The 22,138-nt window shown below is 54.3% G+C and overlaps 2 protein-coding genes and 1 long non-coding RNA gene across 3 annotated transcripts in view; 1 reads left to right on the forward strand and 2 right to left on the reverse strand.

Annotated features, from left to right (window-relative positions):
* The window catches only part of KIAA0513 (KIAA0513 ortholog), a 33,164-nt gene extending 11,323 nt beyond the window's left edge, over window positions 1–21,841 (forward strand). The window contains exons 2-12 of the mRNA XM_037516283.2: window positions 3,081–3,583; window positions 5,727–5,826; window positions 6,581–6,654; window positions 9,021–9,091; window positions 9,639–9,840; window positions 10,627–10,667; window positions 10,946–11,024; window positions 12,691–12,768; window positions 16,861–16,941; window positions 17,499–17,593; window positions 19,147–21,841. Of these exons, the coding sequence (XP_037372180.1) occupies window positions 3,255–3,583; window positions 5,727–5,826; window positions 6,581–6,654; window positions 9,021–9,091; window positions 9,639–9,840; window positions 10,627–10,667; window positions 10,946–11,024; window positions 12,691–12,768; window positions 16,861–16,941; window positions 17,499–17,593; window positions 19,147–19,196 (1,200 nt within the window). The 5' untranslated portion in view covers window positions 3,081–3,254 and the 3' untranslated portion in view covers window positions 19,197–21,841. The remainder of the gene's footprint in view (window positions 1–3,080; window positions 3,584–5,726; window positions 5,827–6,580; window positions 6,655–9,020; window positions 9,092–9,638; window positions 9,841–10,626; window positions 10,668–10,945; window positions 11,025–12,690; window positions 12,769–16,860; window positions 16,942–17,498; window positions 17,594–19,146) is intronic.
* On the reverse strand, window positions 5,075–9,875 carry LOC129146068 (uncharacterized). The gene is made up of 3 exons (XR_008552452.1): window positions 9,701–9,875; window positions 7,516–7,602; window positions 5,075–5,112 (listed from the first exon to the last, which is right to left on the reverse strand). It is a non-coding gene; the product is annotated as an uncharacterized LOC129146068 (long non-coding RNA).
* The window catches only part of ADCY7 (adenylate cyclase 7), a 60,995-nt gene continuing 60,428 nt past the window's right edge, over window positions 21,572–22,138 (reverse strand). Inside the window, exon 28 of the transcript XR_008552450.1 lies at window positions 21,572–21,951. The gene's annotated coding sequence lies outside the window, so the exon portion shown is untranslated. The remainder of the gene's footprint in view (window positions 21,952–22,138) is intronic.

Consider the following 22,138-nt stretch of genomic DNA (forward strand, 5'->3'; position numbering starts at 1 on the left):
CTCTGGGCTGCAATCCTTCGTGACAGCACCACCCTGACCAGGGCTCACTGGGGCCCCCAGGGCCATTTCCTGTGCTCTCCAGCTGGTAGAACACAGGGAGTCATGCGTGGGATGCGATCCTGTTGTGTTCAGAGTGACCGTCACCTTGTCCTGCAGGGAGTCCGTGGTTACCTCTTCCTCCTGGAGGAAGAAGGTGGGATCCTTCCCCTGACACAGGGCATCTCAGCGCCAGGAACAGTCTCGGTGATCCTGCTTCTCCCGGGAGAGGGGATATCCCAGGGCGGAGGGAACCTGGTGGCACCTGGGACTGCCCCTCCTGCCGTGCATCTCCCTGTCACTGTGTCCCCTCCTTTGCGTGCCCCACGGAGGAAGCTTCTGGGAAAGGGTGACTCATGCCCTTTCCAAGCTCCATGGCACAAGGAGAGCTTGCCAGCCACAGAGAGCGCCTGGAGTGGAGCCCAAAATAGCCATGACATTGGTCTGACCTTGGGCCTCCTGTGCTGTGGGTTCTTGTGGTAAATAGCTGCAGCCCTTCGGGCCACGTGAAATGTGTCAAGAGGCAGTGGCTTGTTTCCTCTCCCTCTGCGTTCTCACTTATTGCAAACTGGGTTGTGATGATAAAGAACAAAATGGAAAGGGGAAATGACTTCAGTGCCGGCATTATAATACATTTTTCTCTTTGCCAGGCTTTTTCCATACGTATACATGATGGTCATTATTATTAAAATTAAAATGCGCTCACTCCAGTATTCTGAGTGCTGAAGAGAGGTCCTGAGCCGTGAGGCTCGGTGAATGCTGACCATCAAATATCTTGTTGATGGTCAAATATTTGTTGACCATCAAATATTTTGTTGACTCCAGCACAAAGTCAGCATTTTTCTAATGGCACCACACACTGATTGTTAAATTGTTACACTCTATTGCCCATTTTCCTGCATTTCGATTTGCCCCTAATTTATCATGATTATAAATACTGCTGCCATAAGAATTTTTCTCTATGCAACTGTTTTTGAGTGCTTTGAATTATTTTCTTAGGATAAATTCCAAGCTCTTGGTTGCTGGATCAGAGAAGAGAAAAATAAGAGAAATTGTTTTCTAAAGGCTTATTTATCCTCACTGCCAAGATGGTTTGAGAACATTAGTTTTACCACAACCTTCTCAGCATTTGGATCATACCCTTTAAATTTTTGCTAATTTTGTAGTAGTTGTTCTAATTTGCATGTGTGTGGTTGTGAGGACGGGTGTCTTGCTTATTTGAGTAGTTTGTACATCAGAATATCAATGTTTTTTAGTTGAACTTGGGTGAATTTATAACACAGATAGGATTCGCTCAGTTTTCCTCTCATTGATTTGCAAACCTCTTCGTAGTGTATGGCTTGGTTTTCCATGTTGAATGTCAGGTGTGTTGTCACAAGTGTGAGCTCCCGCCCAGGCAAGGAGTCTGAGAATGTGGTTGCCTGAAGGACCTTAGGGATGTAATCAGACCTCCTGGCCTCAGATGGGGAGACCCCAGAGAAAAGGCCATAGTCCACGTTCATAGCCGGCAAGAGGGGAGCCGAGGCTGGCCCAGCCCTGCTGACACACCACCATCTTGAGCTCTGTGAACCATGTTGAGTATCCCCTGGGCCCCTAGGAGCCCCTGCTGCTCTCTTGACCCAGAAAGTGCTTTTGATCTGAGGTTTATGCTTCTCTTTTTTGGACCAAGGCAAGCTTTGTAGGATGTTACTGGACATGTGCCATTTCTGCTCCGGTGACAGAGAAGTAGCCCTTCATCTCTGACTCAGGGCATTTAAAAATACCCTGCGCTGGGGAATTGGGGGAACCCGCCATCGATTTGCAAACATTAAGCTCTTAACAGGCAGGCACTGCAGTTTGGAAATTGAGTCTCTCTCAGAAGATGAGTTGGTGCCACGTCCTCAGCAGACCTGTCTTCCACTTGCTGTCCTTGCCCTCTGGGGTCTGTAGAAGGTGAGGACAGGGATGTGACCCACAAGCTGTGCTCTCTCTCAAGGAGCCTCCAGAGGGCTCTACCTTCCTGCTCAGCTGTCCGGCCCCAGAATTGGCAGGTAACCCCAGGTTTGGAAGGCAGGATTCTAATCCCAGCTTGCTACAAGAAGGCTGAGCCATGGGCCACTCTCCAGGGGCATGTACTTGAGTGGTGTCAACAAATCACTAACATCTCCCTCAGAGACGCAGAATGAGAAATGAGCATAAGTGAAGTGCAGGAGCCGCCGAGGCATCAGTAAGCAGTTCTGAACATGGGGGAACAAAGCTTCCAGGAAGAGGTGACCTTCAAAGGTAGCATTGAGGGGGAATAGCATTGGGGAAGCAGGGATGAGCAAGGAAGGAGGCGAGGAGCAGGAAGAGGGCTGTCCAGGCAAGGAGTAGAGGAGAATACCCTGGTCTAGGGTGGAGCGGTGAGGAGCAGGGAGGAGCAGTGGGCCTCCACGGCAAATCGGTGCCACGGAACCATCAGAGGGCTTGCAAGAGATGTCCAGAAGGGACTGGACTTGACTGCCTGGGAAGGTTGGGGGTCTTGAGTGGAAAAATGCTAAAAAAGGGGTCCCTTAGCCCAGGGACACAAGCCCAGGGCTGAGAGGGCCTCATGCTAAACAGAGGGTGCTCTTCTGACCCCCATGACCTTCTGTTCCATAGCCGCTGATTTCAATGACAGCCAGCAAGCTGGTGGTGTCTCTGGTGATTTTTCCATTTCCAGCCTGGAAGGGTCTTTTTATTTATTGTCTGATGGCCTCAGTCTGGTTGGCTGCAATGGGGAGAGGGCCAGCAGATGTGGTGCCTTTGACTTCCGTCTACTTAGCTTGGAAAAATCCTAATGCCAGTATTATTTGTTCATTTAGCCAGTGTGAGGTCTTACCAAGTTCCAGGTAATAAACAGTATGGTGGACAGTGGGAGAATGATGTCGTGCAGAGGTGGCCAGATTGTGGGCCTGTGGTGCTCATTCTCTTTACAGGAAATGTGTGACCTAATTTGTTCACTTAAGTCTAGATGCTCAGGGCTGCATTTCCCTTCTGCAAGGAGTAGCTCCTGGAGTGACGATGTGCCTGTGCTTCCGTTCTAGATGCCTTAGCGTCCCTCGAGCTGCCCCAGCGGACTCATTCCTGGCAGTCAGCTGTGCTGTGGCTAGTCACATGTGCTTGGTGGGCTCTTGATGGGCCTCTAGCTCCCACTGACACACGGGATTGCCTGCCTGCCGGCCGCCCCACTGACCCCTCCACCACAGCCCACCCAAGCCATGGAGGCCCCGGAGGTGCCCGTGGGGTCACTGATCGACTTCGGAACCGAGCCATCTGCCTCCTCGCCTGTGGAGGCACTGCCTGCAAAGCTGCAGGACAGGGACGGCTCCCAGGGCTATGACGGCTCAGAGAGCGAGACCACAGAGTCAGCGGATAGTGAAAACGACATGGGCGAGTCGCCCTCGCACCCGTCCTGGGACCAGTACCGCCGCTCCTCCTCCAACGAGTCCTTCTCTTCCAACCAGAGCACCGAGTCGGCCAAGGACGAGGAGACCCTGGAGCTCCGGGAGTTCATGCGCAGCTACGTAGAGAAGATCTTCTCTGGAGGGTGAGCCGGGGTCAACTGTGTCCCTGAGCTTGGCGCCACCTGGGGCCAGGGCATCTGTCCCTCACCAGCCTCCCTGGGACACCTGGCACCACGTGGGGAATTCTCATTGCTTCCCCATCCACTTCTGCCATCTCTGGGCACTAGTTTTACTTCCCCAGCCCCTGAGAGCTTTCTGGTGAGCTGTTTGCTGACATGCTGTGTCAGTCACACTTGTTTAAGGGGCCATTACATTAAATTAATTTCGGGGTCCCATTAGGAAAGAAGGTTCCAGTGTCCCATGCTCCTTGGGGTGCTCGTGGCAGCTGCTAGTGTGGGAGCTTGCCTGGCTTCTGCCTCTGGCCTTTCTGCCATGGTTCCCAAAGGGGTAAGGAAGGAGCAATGTAATTAGAACAGCTAGAAGCGGAAGTAGGGGGTCAGAACACAAACTGAAGAGTGGGAATCTTTGGAAGGGCTCTGGTTCTTTGGTCTCATTTGTTAAAGTCTCACCGAGTGGACAGGAAGCATCAGAACCACACTCCTGGGTTTTAGCACAGTTGGTGCTAAAGGTCTTGCTATTCAGATTGTGGCCCGTGGCCTGGCAGCATCAGCACCCCCATTTTCAGCCCTGGGGCCCTGGCAGACCCAGAGTCTGGGTGTGCATTCCAAGCAGGCACGTGCATTCCGGAGAAGCACTGGCTGAAGGGATGGTTGTCCAGCTTCAGAACAGCAGCAAGGGGAATTTCTGCCTGTTGACAACACCTTGATAGTAGATGCTGTGTTCCACGGTGACCGGGGAGCCTCGCTTTAGCAGGATTGATGTTTACCTTCCTCCGATGTGCTGTTCACCTGCTAGAGTCTAAGCTCCTTTTTCTGCACCCTGAGAAATAGAAGAGGTCTGTGATAACGCAAACGCGGCAGACCTCAGAGGCACCGCGGGTCTGGCTGCAGACCACCCCCATAAAGTGAGTCACACCAACCTCCTGATTTCCAGTGTGCGAAAGTCACACTCACAGGCTGCTGTAGTCTAGGGAGCGTGCAGCGGCTGGAGCGCTGAGAGGAGACGTGCACGCCTAAATCAAACATGCAGAGACACGGGGGAAGCGAGTGCTGTGGGGTGGTGGCCCAGAGAGCCTGCTCTGGTGGGGCTGCCACATTGGCAGCGGGCCAGTGGCGAGGTGAGCCTGCGGTGGGCCCTCCCCACATGCACCTATGTTTGGTTTTGAATGTGTGCTGGGGGAGCGGTAGCTGTGGCCTCTCCTGCGCTTTTGCTTTTTGTTTCACCAACATGACATTAGCCATGGTGGGTGGCTTTCTCTGAGCACGTGCAGCTCATGAAAAGGAGAGAAAGCCCAGAAGCTTGTGAATTTCCCCAGAAGGCCCACCTACCTTCGCTGCTGCCCGCCCCTGTTGGCAACCTGGAGCCTGGACGGCTGAGTCGGATGCACGTGCGGGAGCATTCCAAAAATGAGTTCGAACGGCTGGCGGAGTCTCCCGTTTCATCTGGTGTTGGTATTTTGGGATAAACGAGACCAAGATGTTTTCTACAAGACCTTAAATAAATGAATCACACAAGTCAAGTGATCTTCAGCCTTCTCCTTCCTTTTTTTAAGTTTTCATACTTGAGGTAGACTCTTGGCCCCCCACCTACACCCCCTGTGAAGAGTGACCAGAAGTGGTTTGAGCTCATTTCATCCACCCTGGCAGCGAGCACCCTCCTGCCTGGTCTCCATCCCTCCTCCTCTGCACAGAGTACCTGCGTGCAGAGACACAAGCTGCCCCACCTGCTGCAGTGAGGCCTCTGGGTGAGGCCTCCAGGTGTCCTGAGATGTGGGGGTGGGGGTAGGTACATGCTGACTTCAGCACCAAAGTGAGAGGAGCTAGAGACTCAAGCCCTGGGAGTGCCCAGTCAGCCTGACCTCCGCCTGGCAGGAGGTGAGCAGGAAGAGTACTACGGAGCTCCCTTCCCCCCCCCCCCAGCTGCGTCTCCTCCTGCCAGCCAGGTGCCTCACCTGCCAGGGGTGAGATGCGCTCAAGTCTGCAGGGGAACCTGCAGGGTGCAGGCAGATGTGGTAGGGTCCCTTCTCCTTGCTCATCCCTGACGGTCCCCTTTTTGTTCTGGAGGACTAAAAGTGGCTTCTTTTTTCCCTACTGTGCCTTTTTTCAGGGAGGACTTGGACCAGGAGGAGAAAGCCAAGTTCGGAGAATACTGCAGCAGTGAGAATGGGAAGGGCCGGGAGTGGTTTGCTCGCTATGTGAGTGCCCAGGTAAGGCTGGCCAGGGACAGGCCAGGTGTGATAGACCCACAGCTCTCTCTGCCATCTGCTGTGGAGAGAAGGGCATGGGAATAACCCAGCAGAAGCAATGTAGCCACCGTGTTCTGAAAGGCCCAGGCAGAGTAGTGGGGAGTAGCTGGTTTGGCTGCCCCACTGGAGAGGAGAGAGCATGCTGGTGACCAGCCGTGAGAAGTCCCAGGGAAGTGAGGTTTTCAAAGGCAAGCTCTGGGCTGTGTCCTTGTGTGTTTTTATGAAATGACCCACAATATTTAGGGTTTTTTTTCAAAGATAATACATTCAGGAGAATGAAAACCATCTATATTCAGAAAATGAGTTTTGTAAATATCCAGGAGATTCTCTGTTCTCTCTAAAGTGCTTGAAATTGTTGTTAAGTTCAGTATTTTTGTGACAAATCATTTGTGCCTCAAAGGAAAATCAGTGCAAATTTGCACAGAGAGAAACAAAGGGCCCATAAACCCATCATCCAGGAACAGCTGATGGGGCCTTTGGGGTTTGAGTCCTCCATCCTTTTCCATGCCAGAGGGAGCATGAGCTTTAAAATCTCACTAGGAGATGCAAGGGTGCATCCTCTTGTGTCCCCTGGACTTTGGCTGGGTGTGCATTGCCCGTGCTGGGCCCTGGCCCCGGGCCGCAAGCTGTAGATCAGCCTAGTTAGCCTGCAGCCCCTGAGCTGCACTGCCCTGCTTCCTGGGCACCCAGTGACGTTTGCCTTCTTTCTGGACAGCGCTGCAATTCCAAGTGTGTCTCAGAGCCGACCTTCTACCGCCTGGTGCAGTCGTTCGCTGTGGTCCTGTTTGAGTAAGTGGTGCGGCACTACCTCCTCCTAGTAAGCCGTCTCCCCACCCTGCTTCCCGGCCCTTCCCCACTTGTGAGTCACAGCCCGAGAGCAGCTGCATTTGCTGTGACACACCCTGAAGTCGTGACAGAGGCTCATGTCCCACGGGAGGGACTTGTAGGTCTTACCTGGCAGTAGGTTCAAGCTCCGTGCTGGGCGTGAGTGAATTCTCAGGATTGACCGATGACATACGGGGGCCCGCCCTTCCCCAGGGAGAGCTGGAGTTTTCTTGCTTTCCTGTTGTGAAGTTCGTCCAACTAGGTGGCCGCCCCCTGGATGGCCGACTGGATGACTGTAGCCCCGAGTCCTAATTATGCTCTGCCAATGCCTGTTACCACGAAAGGGTACCCTCCCTTGCCCCACCTCCTCGGCGTGGCCTCCAGACCATCACCACCTTCCCTGTCCCCCTGTCCATTTGTCCTTCCAGCCTGAAAATCCCCCCTCTGTTTTTCCTTCCCTGTCTTCTCAGAAAGGGAGCTGCTTTCTAGAACCTTAATCCTCCCTGTCCCCACAAGTCTTTTGTCTCCTTCCCTCTCTCTGTCCCCATGAATAGGTGGCAGGCACTGCAGAAAAGTGACCACATGATTTTACCTGCACTTTTTCAGTGTATGCTCCCGTGGGGGGCTCTGGGCCCCCAGCTGGCAAGATTTGGGAGGCGGGGAACTGGCTGAGGGGGGAGCTGGTTTCACACAGTCCCCTGGTATCAACCTGCCCGCTCACCCTCTGGCTTCAAAACCACTTCAGCTTCCAGCTCTGCCTCTGTAAGGGTTTTTAGGACCATCTTTCGTGTAGATGGTGCCTGTCCCACAGGCTGACATACTTACCCGGTTCTTCACCTTTCCTTAGATGAGTAAACTTGGAGAATCACATCCAAGGTCCAGTCCTGTCACAACCCAGCATCTTCCTGTGACCTTGTGTGTGGTCATGACAGAGATAAACGATAAGCTCTTTATACTTTGAAAATATTTTTTAAACTTAGGAATTTTACAATTTTCTGTTGGCTCAGATGTTTAGTTTTTACTTTTACTTAGTCTTATGGCTTTATCAGTCTAATTCTTTAGATTTATTAGATTATTTTTTATTCAAAGATAAACAAAAAATGGCTTTAATCCCACTCTCTAGATCATTCCTGATGACTTTTTTCCCCAGTAAAACTTGTCCAAGGTTAAGAACTTAACAGCAAAGAATAGAATAAAAGGGAACAGGGAGAAAGGCAGAAAAGCCTGGAAGGAAAGGGAAGGCTGGTCCACACAGCCTACTCATTGCAGCCTCTCCCCATGATGACTTCCACCCATCAGGTCCATGCCAGCCAATTTCTCTTCCACAAAAGCCATCATATTTACAAAGAGCCTGCATTTGTAGAGGCTATGTGATATTCTAATGCTAATGTACCATAATTCAATCAGTGCCTGAAATAAGGCCACCACCATGGGGAAGGTCACCTCCATTTCCTCTGCCCTGCACAGCAGCTTTCCTGTTGCCTACTCCTGGCAGCCAAAGGGCCTCTTTGAGACTCCCCCTGCCTTGCCAGGTTGAATGGTAGTGAGTATAGTACCATTTACACTTATAGAGCATATTCAGCATATAAAAGCATCCTGACTGACATGATTTCATTTGATTTTCAGCCAGTGGCTCTCTTAGTGCTAGCCCTTGGCCAGGAGCCCCTGGAGCCAGCATCACAGGGTGCTAGAAATGGACACCCTCAGGTCCTCCCCAGACCCGCTGCACCAGAGATGGCCCAGCAGCCCACACTTTAACATGTGCTCCAGGTGTTTCTGATGCAGCCCAAATGGAGAAGGCTTCTGGTTCTGGCCTAAGACCTGACTTCGGGTTTGATGCTGCCCACATGTTATCGCCAAACGTCCTGGGCTGTGGCTGTTCCTCCTTTAGAATGAAAGGCGGGGGCCTCCCTGGAGGCCTAAGGGTTATATCTCAGTGCTGTCACCCCTACCGCTTGAGTTCGATCCCCAGCCAGGGAGCTAACCCACATATGGCACAGCAGACCTCTCCTGTCTTGCCCACTGCTCCCCTTAGAAGTGTATTTTAATAAATCCACCTGTTCTGGTGAATTCTTTCATCCCCCACACCTCTGGCCTACACCCCATTTCTTCTACGAAAAAAAATTAGAATGAAAGATACCTTGACTGACCGTGAACTTCCTCCTGCCCAGAATCAGACCCTGTCCCCGGCCATGTATCTCTGGGGAGCTCAACTAATGGGACCTGGGGGGATTATTTTCACGGCTTCTACGCAGTGATGGATTGGTTTAAACCTGTTGGGAAGTGTTTCCAGTGGCTCCCCAGCCAGTCACCCTTATGTCTCCCTGCAGGTGCCATCAGATGGATGACTTCGGGCCCGCTAAGAACCTCATGACCATGTGCTTCACGTATTACCACATCGGTGAGACCCGGGGCGTGGGCAGGTTTGGAAGCCGCCCTGGGGGATATCTTCATCATCGAAGGCAAAGCTGTGAGACTTCCAGAAAACAAAGGAAGCTGATGTTAGGGGGGACAGAGAGGAGTGAGACTCCTATAGCAGGAGACATGGTCTGTTTGGTGAATCAAGACGTGACTGTCCACATCTGGAGACCACCACGCTGTTAGGAAATGAAAAAAGAAGACCCCAGCCAGGACATTTCATGGTAGACACAGGATTGTGGGATGTGAGGATATCAGTTTCATGTTTTAATAAAATATGACGAGGGGTCAGCTGTTGGCTGAGGTGGGAGGAGCCTCCAGGACAGTAGGTGGATGGTGTCCCCAGGTCTGGGCTGGAGATGACTTTCTGAAGGAAGAAGAGGGCTCTTATGCTGAGGTGCTTGCTGCTCCTCTGGCTTGTTCCACCGTAACTTTCTGGAACTTTGTGAGAAACTTGAGGGCTCCCCATGTTAAGTTCCTTGGGCTACAGCCGCAGAGACTCAGCTTTGCTCCTTTCTCCCCCTCTCTAGGTAAACCCCACTTGCTCCCCTCGGAGTCCAAGGAGAAGCCTGCAGGGAGCATCGACTCCTACCTGAAGTCCGCCAACAGCTGGTTGGCCGAGAAGAAGGACATCGCTGAGCGTCTGCTGAAGAACACCAAGACGGAGAATGTCAAGGGTTTCTTTGGAGGGCTGGAGACCAAGCTGAAGGGACCCCTGGTCAAGAAAAATGAGTAAGTGTCTCATTGCCGGGGGTGGGGGCTTCACCCATCTGTGATGTGGGGAGGGCCCACCTATTGTGACCGGGAGGACCCTGGCTTGGTGATGGGCAACCCCATCCTCCCCACCAGATATGTGGGGCCCGAGAGTGGCTCCCGAGAGCACAGCTGCCAGCTCAACAAGAGTGGGTTGTGGTTCCCAAACGTGTTCCGATCGCCCACACACAGGGCGGTCCCCTGTGGGTCCGTGTTTTCTAGGACGGATGAAGAGCAGATGGCAACCGTCAGTTGGCAGGAGGGAAGTGACAGCCCCTCCCCTCCCCCTGGCTGTGGTGAGAGTTAGTGTTGATGGAGCCTGGAAAGGCGAGGAGAAAGCCACTGTGCCTTGGGACCGCAGTTCTCTGATGGAAATTGGAAGCTCTGGGTGTGGCTGTTCTAGAAGCTAAGGCTTGCACACACCAGTAAGAGAGCGCCTGGGCTCCTCAGTGCCTGTGCAGGCCTCCCACCCATGCTCCCAGGTCCCCATCAATGACTAGTTTCAGCCTGGCTACTTTATTCTTTTGATCCAGTCAGTTTTGGATCAGAGACAGGGCACAAAGAGGCCTAAATACCACATCACCTCAGTTCTAAAACCTGACAGTGACAGAGTAGAAGTGACTTAATAAAAATCTCTTCAGAGAAAGCCACGTCCAGGGAATGGTTGATGACACACGCCCTCTGTGGCGACGCAGAGGGTGCCTTGGCTGCAGGAGCATGTGGGGATGGGGCCTTTGGTCACTGATGTGGTTTCTCTCCCCCAAGGGACGATGAGAACAAGCCAAAGGAGAGGCCACAGAGGACAGGTGAGTGCCTCTCCCCCCGTGCTCCGGCGGGTACCAGTCGAGGTCCCACAGTGCTCCTCAATCCTTGCAACCCGGAGTGCCAGAGTGGGGCTTACCCCAGCCCACTGTTAACTAGCAACACCAACAAGCAGGTCCCAAATGCCTTGGAGTGCCACTGCCCTGCCAGCATGGGAGGCAACAATTCCTCCTGGGTGTTTCTCTAGCTCTGGGAAGAAGCTGCTGGGAATGTGACCATGGGGTGGGCACCCAGAGCCACCCTCAGTCCTTCCCTCCCGCAGTGACCGTGAGCAGCCCTGAGGAGGAAAGGAAGGGGGAGAAGATCTACCTGTACACGCACCTGAAACAGCAGCCCATCTGGTAAGCCCCTGCGCCCATGGGCAGCATGACGGGCTGGCGATGTCTCCGGCAGGAATGAAGGTCATGTGGCCCACTGGGGACTCCACTGGAAGAGATTAGCATAGGAGGGTTGGTGGGCTGTGGAATGATCCCTCAGACACGGTGGCACATGGGGGCCTATGTAGACGCAGGTGGTGTTCATAGGCTGGGCTGCCCAGGCCTGGGTTGTCACACTGTGACTCCATCAGCAGCGACCTTGCCTGACAACACAGTTCTCAGAATGTATCCCTGTTAGTGGTGACGTGTGGCTGTACGTCCATATCACCAGCCCCATACAGAAATGAGGTAACGATCACATACAACATGGGGAAAACTATAAAACACACAGGTGAGACTCAGACAGAAGGCCCCATGTGTGATTCCATTCATATGACATGCCCAGAGCAGGCCAGGCCCTGCAGACAGAGCAGGTTGCTGATGTCAGGGGTTGTGAGAATGCTCTGGAAATCGTGATGAAATTTGCATAAGTCTGTGAATAGATTCGAAACCACTGAATGTACATTTTATATGAGTGAACTTCATGGTACATAGTTATTGGCTATAGAAGGTGAAGGCCAAGTGTGAAGAGCAGGGGCAGAGGTCAGGGGACATCTCGCCCCGTCCTGCTCTGGGATGACCGTTAGTGCTGCTTTAATCCCTCCCAGGCCCCACCCTCACCACGGCCCATCCACTGCAAGGAGCAGTGCTCTGGCTCCAGGGCCCTGGGGGCGTCAGACATGGTCCTCCCATGAAGATCACTGGGAAAGTTTGGCTGCCACAGCACAAGGGCCATGTTGGGTGCTTGGCCAGGAGGGCTGGGCAGGAGCTTCAGGCAGGTGAGGAGATGTGCACTGGCTGGGCCAGGTTCCAGTAGTAGCGGTGAGGAGGAGAGGCCAGCGCAGCCCACCTGGTCTCTGCCTGCTGGTGTCGGTTGGCCCCTCTGGCCTTGACTTGGCTGCCGTCTTACATTTGCAGCAGGGCCCAGACAACTTTTCTTTAAAGTTGAGACATATTTTAGGTGAGACATATTTTAGGCTTCACGGGCCATCGCTCATCCCGGCTGTGGTGGTGTAAAAGCCAATGACAGCATGGCAGGGCCGTGTGCTCCTGCAGCTCCACTTACACTGGCAGGCGGCAGGCCAGACCAGACAACGTGCTGTCACTGCTGACCCTGACCTTTAAGAAGAATGTTTTTGGCTCGTGTCTCCCTACAAGTGTGTTTGTTCTCTGCACCTGGCCAGGCCCTCCTGGGTTCCCATTTATGCAATTAGACAGTTCTAGAAAAGCCCTCCCTGAGCCTCTTAGTGGGGGATAGAGCAGAACTCCGCCTTCATCTGCGTCCTGCTGTGGGTGGCTTCTGCCTTGACCTGGAGTACCCCGCTTATCTCTGGGCCTGCACCCCGTTAGGCTTTGCCATCCCTCTGCCTGCTGTGCTGGGAGGCATGCAGATGCCAACATGGCGCTTGGCCGAGAACCCCAGGGAGCCCCCTGAATTTAGGATAAAGGCGTGTGCTGGAGTTCTCTTCGCAGCTCAGCCTCCCAGGCTTCCCAGCTCTGCCAGGTGTAGCGGGTTGCCCCATCTTCTCCCTGCATGGGCTGAGCCGGCCCGCCTGCCACTGAGAAGCCTCACCACGTCTCTGTCTTGCAGGCATACGCTCAGGTTCTGGAACGCAGCCTTTTTTGATGCTGTGCATTGTGAGAGGAGAAAGCGCTCGCCCACCACCAGGTAGGAGCCATGTCCAGCAGCCCTGCCTGGGGAAGAGCACCAGGGAGGGGCTTTAGTCTCCTGTTGTTGAAGAGGAGGCAGAAGGGCAGCTGAACCCCTGCTTCTGCATTTCTTTTTTAGCCCTTTGCCCTGCCCCATGCCCTGCAAGCTGCCTGAAGGGCCCGCGCTCAGCGGGTGGGGGCGACTGGGGCGGGGCGGGGTCCTGCCTGCATGCGCTTCTCCACCTGGGCTCTGGCATGACTTGGCCTGACCCTCCTCAAATGCACACACCCACGGACTGAAGCCTTTGGACCCTGCCACCCACCTGCCTGTTGTCATAGGAAATCAGATGGGGGCACCGATTCCTGGGGTGGGGGCTGCCACACCCCCAGACCTTGCTCTCCCAAGCTAACATCTGGGGACATGCAGTGGCTGCTTTCAATCTACCCTCCTCTCTGCAGCCTGGATGACCCTCTGGCTCCCCTGAGGGTGGTCTTGCGCTTTAAGGGACCGCTTTTCCAAACCTTATCCCAGAGCCCATGCAGCCAGCAGGGCAGGGGGTGTGGTCAGCACTGATGCCAAGGAAAGGGACTCAGATGCCCTTGGCCACAGCTAGCAGAGGGGCACCCACTGCACACAGGACCTGGCAGCAGAGGGCAGTAGCCCTCCCTGGGCTAGGTCCCCTTGTTGGTCCCACCCATCATGAGGTGGGACCTCATGATGTTCGAAGTCTGAACCTCTTAGAGCCCGTCTCCTCATAAGTATATCAGATCCCCTCCTTCCCTAATGTTGGGGGACCTCTCCTGACAGGAGAGAAGGCAGATGCCTGCTGTCTGAGTAAGGCTTTCCTCCCCTTGAGACAGTCTTAAGTGAAATCTTTCTCTTTGGAGGGCAGCTCCAGCCCAGAGGCCCACCGCATACCACAGCAGCCTGCCGTGGAGGCGGGAGGAGCAGGAGGTACCGCGACCCTGCCCCAGGACCCTGCCGAGGATCCTTAGCTCCCCAAGATGACACGGGCAGAGCTTACCTGTCGTAGGCAGACAGTTTCCTCTGTCTCCTCTCAGATTCCTAGGAAAGTGGTCTGGACGCCCTGTCTCTGTCGCTCTCCGCTCCTGCCTGTGATAACCGCTCTCTGGCTTGCTCTCTTTTTTCCATCCACATCTTGCATGACTTTGACATGTTCCTCTGTTTACCTGTTTCTGCTGCCGCTCCAGAGGGGATGCTGGAGAGGAGGAGAAGAAGAGGTGTGTGTCGTGACTTTGTCTGTGTTACAGCACCAGGGTCCTTCCGGGCCCCCTCGGGGCGGGGGGCCACGTACTCTGCTGCTGGCAGGCTCAGAGCCCAGATATGGGGCTCTGAGAGCATCCCCAGGGGGCAGGCCAGGCTGGTGACAGGTGGGGTACCCCCAAAGTAGTCAGGGTACCAAATAGCATCAGAAGGCGTCCTGAGACACCTAGTGTGCGTCGAGGATGGAGAGAGCAGTGGAGGCCAGAGAGCTGGCTAGATTCCGAGGCATTGGAACCTTCTTCATGCTCAGGCAGGCCCCTTCCAAGCAAACACACCCTGGCCCCAGTGCGACCTGACCCCTGAGGCCTGGTGGAGGGCAGAGGACCTCTCTCTGCAGCCTCCCAGGCTCGGAGGTGTGAGGGCTGCAGACCCTTGCCCTCCACTACAGCCGGGTGGAGAAGCTGGTGGGGGGTCACCAGGTGGGACAGCCGCACTGTGGTGCGGAGCCTGTGCATGTGGGGGGATCCCCAAAGAGAAAGCCCAGAACAGGCTGTTCCCTGTGAGTCCACTGTGGGGTCCAACTCCACTTGTGGGAACTTTGTATTTGTCAGGTCTCTTGTGATTTATTTTTAGAGTTACAAGCTGCCTATTCAAAATATCATTTCTGATACAATATCTTTTCTCCCAGTGGAAATTTCACAAAGCATGACTCCTTTAGTCAGTGATAGAGCCTTACTGCTGATTGCGTTATGAGAAATCTTGTTTCTTTTGTAGCCTTGTTCTGGCTTTAAAAGGAGCATTTGGAAATGACCGGTGCCTCCTTCAAGAAGGAAGCCCAGAGCCCCTCAGTCTGTCTAGGAGCAAGGCTTCCTAGCAATACCACCCAGGCCTAAGACCCCTGGGGCGTCGTGGCTCCTCCCAGCCCTGCGTGCTGAGCCTGAGAGGGGACGGCCAGCCTTGGGGTCTCGGGGTCTGCTCACCAGCGGGGCTGTGGTCTGACATCTCGGACCTGCCCCTCTGGGACACTCACACATGCTCCAGGCCTCACCATGAGAGGGGCAGCAAATGTCGCTTGAGGTGAGGGAGGTGGGAGCATTGGCCTCAGGTCCCATGGCAACCTCGTGCCTCCGACATTATTTCTCTTTTTTGGATATCTTTGCCGCCAGTCCCATCAGCGTCCTCTTGGTTCTCAGAGCTTCCATCTCTGTGAGCTGTTGGTCACATCCAAATGTCCTCAGACAGTTTAGACCCACGCTTCCCCCTCAGTGCAGCATTAGACCTTGCTGAGTCCTGGGGAGTGAAGTCAGAACTAAGGAATTGATTTGATTGTCAGCACATCCAGACCTGCCTATTGCCAGTCACCTCCCACCTCTTTCATCAGAAATTTGGCTAAACCCCCCAATTCTAGTCCTGCCCAAATCACAAAGAATCATCCCATCTGGGTTAGGGGGAATGGGGTTGGGGCTGCTGTGCTGTACAACCCCGGGAGAGCTGCTCCCATGTGTCCAGGTTTGTACAGTCCCCAACCTCCACAACTGTGTGGCGGGCCTGGTGGTGGTATGGGGATTTCTGTGCCTGGACAATTTCTGTGCTAACAGTGACCACTGGGGAAAGAGGATGGGGAGGAAATTGGGATGGGATTCACTCAGGACCTGCAGGCATACCCTGGGCGGCCATGGGGTCGGTTTGTGGAGAGAGGGCACAAACCGACTCGCCTCCTTCCCAGTCCCGTGTCCGGTGGTTTCTGCTAAGCTGCAACAGAGCAATGACCTGGGGCAGGAGGGTGGCAGGGAGTTAAGAGCTGACGTTCTCTGGTTCTGTTCCTCTTTTTCTGAACCCCACACCCCATCGCACCCCCACTTTTCTCCTTTTTCTTTTGTCTTCCTCTTCACCTTGTTTTGGTCAGACTCATCCATGTAGACTTTAACCTTTAGAGGGAATAGACTAAAGTAGCTTCTCAGCAGCTGCAGCAGGCACCCTTCTCAGACAAATCCTGAGGGGTAGTCACTGGGTGGCCCCTTGGCCCCAGGAGATGAGGACTCTGGTGTGGGGGGAGGGGGACACACTGACACTGGAGACGACCCACTGTGTGGGGAGACTTTCAAGCAGGACACTGACTCAGTACTCAGGAGCCTCCCCACCTCAAAGCCATGCCCTTCAGTCTCTCCATGATGCACACACCATTGTCCCTTAGAGTTTTACCCCTGAGGCCACATGACTTCCTCCCTGGGGTGCCCCATGCTTTGTATGGGGAACTGTGCCAGTGACACAGGGGTCACAGGGGCACTGTGGGCCTCAGCGAAGAACCTGGGTCTTGTCACACGCCCAGGAGAGCCACAGTTCCGAAGCAGAGCCCAGGCCTGCCTGCCCAGATGGTGCCACGTGCACAGCACTCACACATGGTCACTGTCGTGGCTGTCCGCCCCGCACCAGGCATCTCGCTGGCTTCTCAGCAGCAAGAACTCCTGGCTGGGTTCTGGGTGCCTACTTGCCATGGCACAGGCCCTTTCCTCCCCTGGGTCTCCCCCACCATGTGGTGGGGCTGTGAGCTTCACTCTGGAACCCAGTTCATGATGTGGCGTTGGCCTTGACTCCTAGAGAATGTTCTGGGCAGCCTAAGGGCTCCCTGTCTCCGAGTCAGTAGTAAGCCTATCCAAGCCTGTCCTCTTGGGTTCTTCACCACAGAGACATGACAGAAATGTTTGCATGGGGCCCACAGGTGAGGGTCAGAGCACGGCAGGCGGCTCAGAGAGTGACCGCTCTGTGGTGACATGCTCCTGCCATGCAGGAGGTGGCCCTGGGAGCCGACCACAGTGGAGCTCAGAGCAGGGGGCGCATGCCATGTGGAGGCTCTCAGGAACCCCTCCATCACCTCTGTGCCTGCAGGGAGAAGTGGTGCCACATGAGCCAAGAGGAACGCGATGACAGCCTGCGGTTCCACGAGAACATCACCTTTGGCCAGCTGGGGTGAGAGTGCGCCTATACTGGGCAGCGGGGAGGGGCCAGGGGCAGGTGGGAAGGGCTAGGGCTATGGGGGGCAGGACAGGATCTGGAGCTGCAAGGGGAGGATGGTGATGAGGAAGAGGAGGTGCACTGGACAGTAGTAGGGGATGGACCAGGTCTAGGCCTGGACTAACCTGGGCCTCTCCTAAGCCAAAGGTGCTGGCCCCTCCCTGAGTCACCTATTGGTGAGAAATCAGAGCAGAGGAAGGCATTCAGATTTGGTGAGGAGGGGCTGCAGGATGAGACACTCCCCACCCTTGGGGCTCTTGAGGGGGACACCATCCTTACAGTGTCAGTGTCGGCAAGCCACGTGTGCTTACATGGCCCAGATGCGTGTGCTTAGCCACCTGTGGCCTGGATTCCTGTTCCTTATAATCTCCTCAGGCCACACCCCATGGTGAGAATCTCCCCTGAGTGGTTGGCTGGCCAAGGGTGGGGTGTATGCGGGGCTCTGGGAGAGGGGGGCTGGTGCCGTCCCTAGGAGGCAGGAGTGAGATTTGATGGTCATATTTTCCCCACAGAACATTCACGCACAATATGCTGGCCTTCGGCCTGAGCAGGAAGCTGTGCAGCGACTTCTTGAAGAAGCAGGCTGTGATCGGGAATCTAGACGAAGGTGTGTCAGGGAGAGGTGGGCAGGTGGATGGGAGCGAGGCGCCCTGTACTGTCCTGTTTCTTCCCCCCACTCAAAGGCTGGTCCCTGCTCGTTAGAAATGCGAGGTTGAGCTGTCTTCTTGAGGTTGTGAGGACCCGCCTCAGGGCCTGCCTACCCATAGGGACCCTGTACCTTTCACTTAGAAATCCATTTTCTGCCTGGGTGGGTAGCTCAGCCTTGGCTGTCAGGGCCAAAGTTTAAGATGGTACTTAGCTGCAGACTCAGAACCTGGCAGACTCGGAACTTTGGGTTAACCCTTGATAACCCAAATCCCACTGCCAGGAAGGTATAGTGTGACAACATAGGGGAAGCTGGGAGGGCATCCCGAGGTCTTTCTATAATCTCTGGAATGCATTGCTGAGTCAGCCTCCTGATCTGCCAGGGCCAGATCCATTATGTTACTCCACAAAACAGGTCCACCTCACAGCCTGGAAATTCTCCCACTTACGGGGATATTTGCATTGACCAATATTCCTTATTTAAAAAAAAAAAAACAAAAAAAAAACAGGGGCTTCCCCTGGTGGCGCAGCGGTTGAGCGCTTGGCTGCGAAGCTGCCTGCAGCCTCTGTGGTGCCGGTTCGATCCCCGGCCACCAGCGAGGGTCCCACATGGCACGACAGACCTCTCCTGCCACCCGCTGCTCCCCTCAGCAGTGTGTTTCATTGGTCTGCCTGTTCTGTTCCCCGCTCTGTCTCTGGTGAGGCCTCTCACCCTCCCATGCATCTGGCCTGTACCCTGGTTCTTGTATAAAATAAATAAATCTTTTAAAAAAAAAAAAACAAAAAGGGCCTCCCCGGTGGCGCAGCGGTTGAGCGCTGGGTTACGAAGCTGCCCACAGCCTCTGTGGTGCAGGTTCGATCCCCGGCTGCTCCCCGGCCACCAGAGGAGGGTCCCACATGGCAGCAGACCTCTCCTGCCGCCCGCTGCTCCCCTCAGCAGTGTACTTCGGCCCTTCTGCCTGCTCTGCTCCCCGCTCTGGCTCTGGTGAATTCTCTCACCCTCCCGCGCTTCTGACTGTACCCAGTGCATGTGTAAACAAAACAAACAAATAAACAAATAAATAAATAAAACATGCCTCTATTAAAAAAAAAAAAAAAAAAAAAAACCTCCATCCTGCACTCTGGAGCAGCTGCTTCAGGAGGTGACGGGAGAGTATCACAGGATCAGAGGTGCCCCTAGATCATCTCAAAATGTCATCACCAGCCCCAACATGCCAACCAAGGGCAACGATGCTACCCCTTTACCTGCCACTCAGCCACTGCATGGCTCCCGCCTTCATATGGCTCCTGTAATACTTCATCTGCCTGTCCCTCCTGCTGGCTTCCAGGGGTCTGTAGGCCACCCCAACGACCCCTTTGCCATGAGAACACACAACCCAGTGCCCAGCACCCACACCCCAGTGCATGCCCCTGCCCCCACACAGCCAACGGTGTGAGGTCTGATGTGTCCTCACCTGAAGCAAGTAGAGCAGGGTCTTCCTGTCCACATCCATGTAATGTTGTTTTCCCTTCCAGAGCAATACAAGCTGTTGAGCGACCACATTGAGCAGATGGCCATCGAGTAGACCGTGGAGTTCTCCCGCAGCACCCCAGGAGGGCCAGCGACTGGCTGTCACCTCACCTGATGACCCTGCATGACATCGGCAGCACCCAGAGCCACTCCATGCTGCCCTAGAACTAGTGGTTAGAAGTCTGGTTGCCCTTCCTCCCCTCTGCCTGTGTCTGCTCCCACCACGTGCCAAAGGGTCCCTGGGATTACATGGCTAAAACTGAGGTGGCTGTCCATACCCCTGCGTGTCAGCCTGTGACGTGGGACCAAGGATGGGAGGCCAGTGCCAGGTGGACACACCAGTGTTTACCAGGGCCTCCTGCTGGAGAGCCTGTGGGAGCATGTGGGACGCCAAGGGCAGCTGTGACCCAGGGCAGGCTGGAGATAGTCTGGGCCCCTTCCCTCAGGTGTGGAATCTGAGTGCGCCTCTGAGCAGAGCCCTAAGGGAGCAGCATGGGGCCTTCTGGAGTTGGTCTGTGGCTCTGGCTTTTCTGGGCCCTCTCTCTGTGGAGTCCCAGGACCTTTAAGGAGGGAGATACCTTATAGGGAAGGAGCAAGCCCTGTGTGGAGAACGGCTTTCCCGGCCAAAGACCAGTTGGGCCTAGTGTGTGAGCCCCAGTGGCTTTGTTAGAACCACCCCAGTGTGGCCAGGGGTCTGTGGCAACCCCTTCCTGTTGGCCTTGGGCAGCCTCCTCCTGGAATACCTTGTACCTGGCTGCCCTTGTGGAAGGCCAGGAAAGACATGTTTTTTCAGTAGCTACAAGGCCACTGCCCTGCCCCAAAATGCTGTTCACTTCACACAGGACAGAAACATCTGTGCAAGGTGTTCTGGGCAGCTGGCGGAGGCGGCTTCTGGTGGCCAGGGAGGGAGCAGCCTCTGTGGTCTGCTTATGGGGTGTTGGGTCCTGCACATGTGGCAGGAAGGGTGGACACTCTTACTGCTTTCCTTCAGACTTTGTGGATCCCCTCATATCCGGGAGCCCCGCTTTTCTCCCTGGGCCTGTCCCAGGTGAGCCCAGCCGCTGAGGTCTGGCCACTGCTTCCAGCATGCACCCCAGAGCCGTGAATGTTTGCCTCCAGCCCAGGCCCTCTGCTTCCCACCACTGCTTGTGGGCACTGGCCTGGGGTCTGTCCTGGCCCCTCTGTCTTTCCTACCTCCTTCAGCTCTCACACCTTATAAGCACAGCACACACAAGCCTGACAGCACTTACCCAGCCTGTGCTAGAGGAGTCCTCATACAATGTCTCAGAGAAGGTTCGTTGAGCTGCAGAGAGATGACGTGAGGTGTGGCACTGAGTGCAGGGTGTGAAATGTTTCCCTCCTCAAGGAAATGGGGAGTGGGCTACCAAAACCAGCCTGTCTGAGGGGGCATGAGGACGATTGGGTGATGTTTCCCTAAACACAGCCAGGCGTGCTGCTGCTAGCCAGGCATGCTGCTGCTGGCCAGGGCGGGCACACTGCTGCACACCCCCACGCGCTGCATGTCCCATGACTGCATCCCAGAGAATCATCATCAAACCTCTATAGCATCTTCAGGTACTTGTTTCTCCTCAACCTTGAACCCGGGCCCTGGATGCTTTGTGCTTCTCCCGCTCTGCAGCCTCAGCCATGGCAAGGGCTCTGCTTTTAGTTGTCATCGTTGCTTCACTAGTCTTTTCCTAGTAGTAACTGAAACATTTCAAGACTTCAAGGTGCCAGAAGACTTATCCCAGTACATCTGAGGTCTTTGTGTAGAAGTTCTGATGGGGTCTGATTTCCGGAGGAAGAGGAGAGAATTCTGACTCTTTCCAGCGAGCTGGGGAGCAGGCAGCACTGTCCCCCGGAGCAGAAAGGTGCAGGACAGCTGGGCGGAGCTCTGACTTTGGACTTTGCCAAGCACTTTATTTTCAGAAATGACCTTGAGACTTTTTACGTGCGTCCCTAGAAATAGCAATTGGAAGTGGAGACCAGGACAACTTGGGTTTTTCCCTTATGTCATAGATCTCATTCCTGAGAGCTGGGGTAAGCCTGACCCCAGAGGTGCTGCCTGGCGCTCGGCCCAGAGGCTGCTCTGTCTCCTATTGGCGGCTGCTGTTGACCAAGCATTTCGCTGTAGAGGATGCTGGCCGGTTTCACCCGGCGGAGGCACAGTGTCCCCAGAAGGTTGGCAGCCTGGACGAGCCATATTGTATGTGTCAGCTGAGTTGCTCCTTGGAACTGACTGAGAATGAAGTGATTAAAAAAAAAAAGCTCAGAAAATAGACTTTTCCATGACCAGCCATAAAAAATACATCCCAAAAGTAATTGATATCCATATTTGCCACACTCTCCCCATTAAAGAAATAACCAAATAATTCCTGACTTACCACGTTTCTTCTTGATGATTTATTCAAAAAAGCCGCCCTCGTGAGGAAGAAACATGACTTTGACCTATTACAATGCCAATCCGAAAGTAGGAAAACATGGGCAAGGCTTTTTCAGAATAGTGACAATGCTGCTTCTTTGTGTTTCATGAGCCTTTTATTTTTTAAAGATTTATGCATACAAGAGGGAGGTACAGGCCAGACGTGTGGGGGGTGAGAGGATTCACCAGAGACAGAGTGGGGAACAGAACAGGCAGATTGACTGAAGTACATTGCTGAGAGGAGCAGTGGGCGAGTCAGGACAGGTCTGCTGCGCCATGTGGGTTGCTCTCTGGCCGGCCGGGGGATCGAACTCGTGCTGCAGAGGCTGCAGTCAGCTTCATAGGTTGCATCTTCACCCCTTGCGCCACCGGGGAGGCCCTTCATGAGCTTTTTAAAAAACATTCCCATCCAGTGAGATATTTTATTGCTTTACCATGAAAACAAATACACTTTAAAATAGAATTTACTAGAATGTCCTCTACATACCTGATGGGAATGATGTCCTTGGAGGAGGATTACTTACATAAGGGATTAGGTGCTGGCACTGACCACTCCTCTCCCCATTAGCCTCCCC

This window comes from Talpa occidentalis, unplaced genomic scaffold (genome assembly GCF_014898055.3).
Source record: "Talpa occidentalis isolate TD23 unplaced genomic scaffold, MPIMG_talOcc4v2.1 talOcc4.17, whole genome shotgun sequence".
NCBI classification, from domain to species: domain Eukaryota; kingdom Metazoa; phylum Chordata; class Mammalia; order Eulipotyphla; family Talpidae; genus Talpa; species Talpa occidentalis.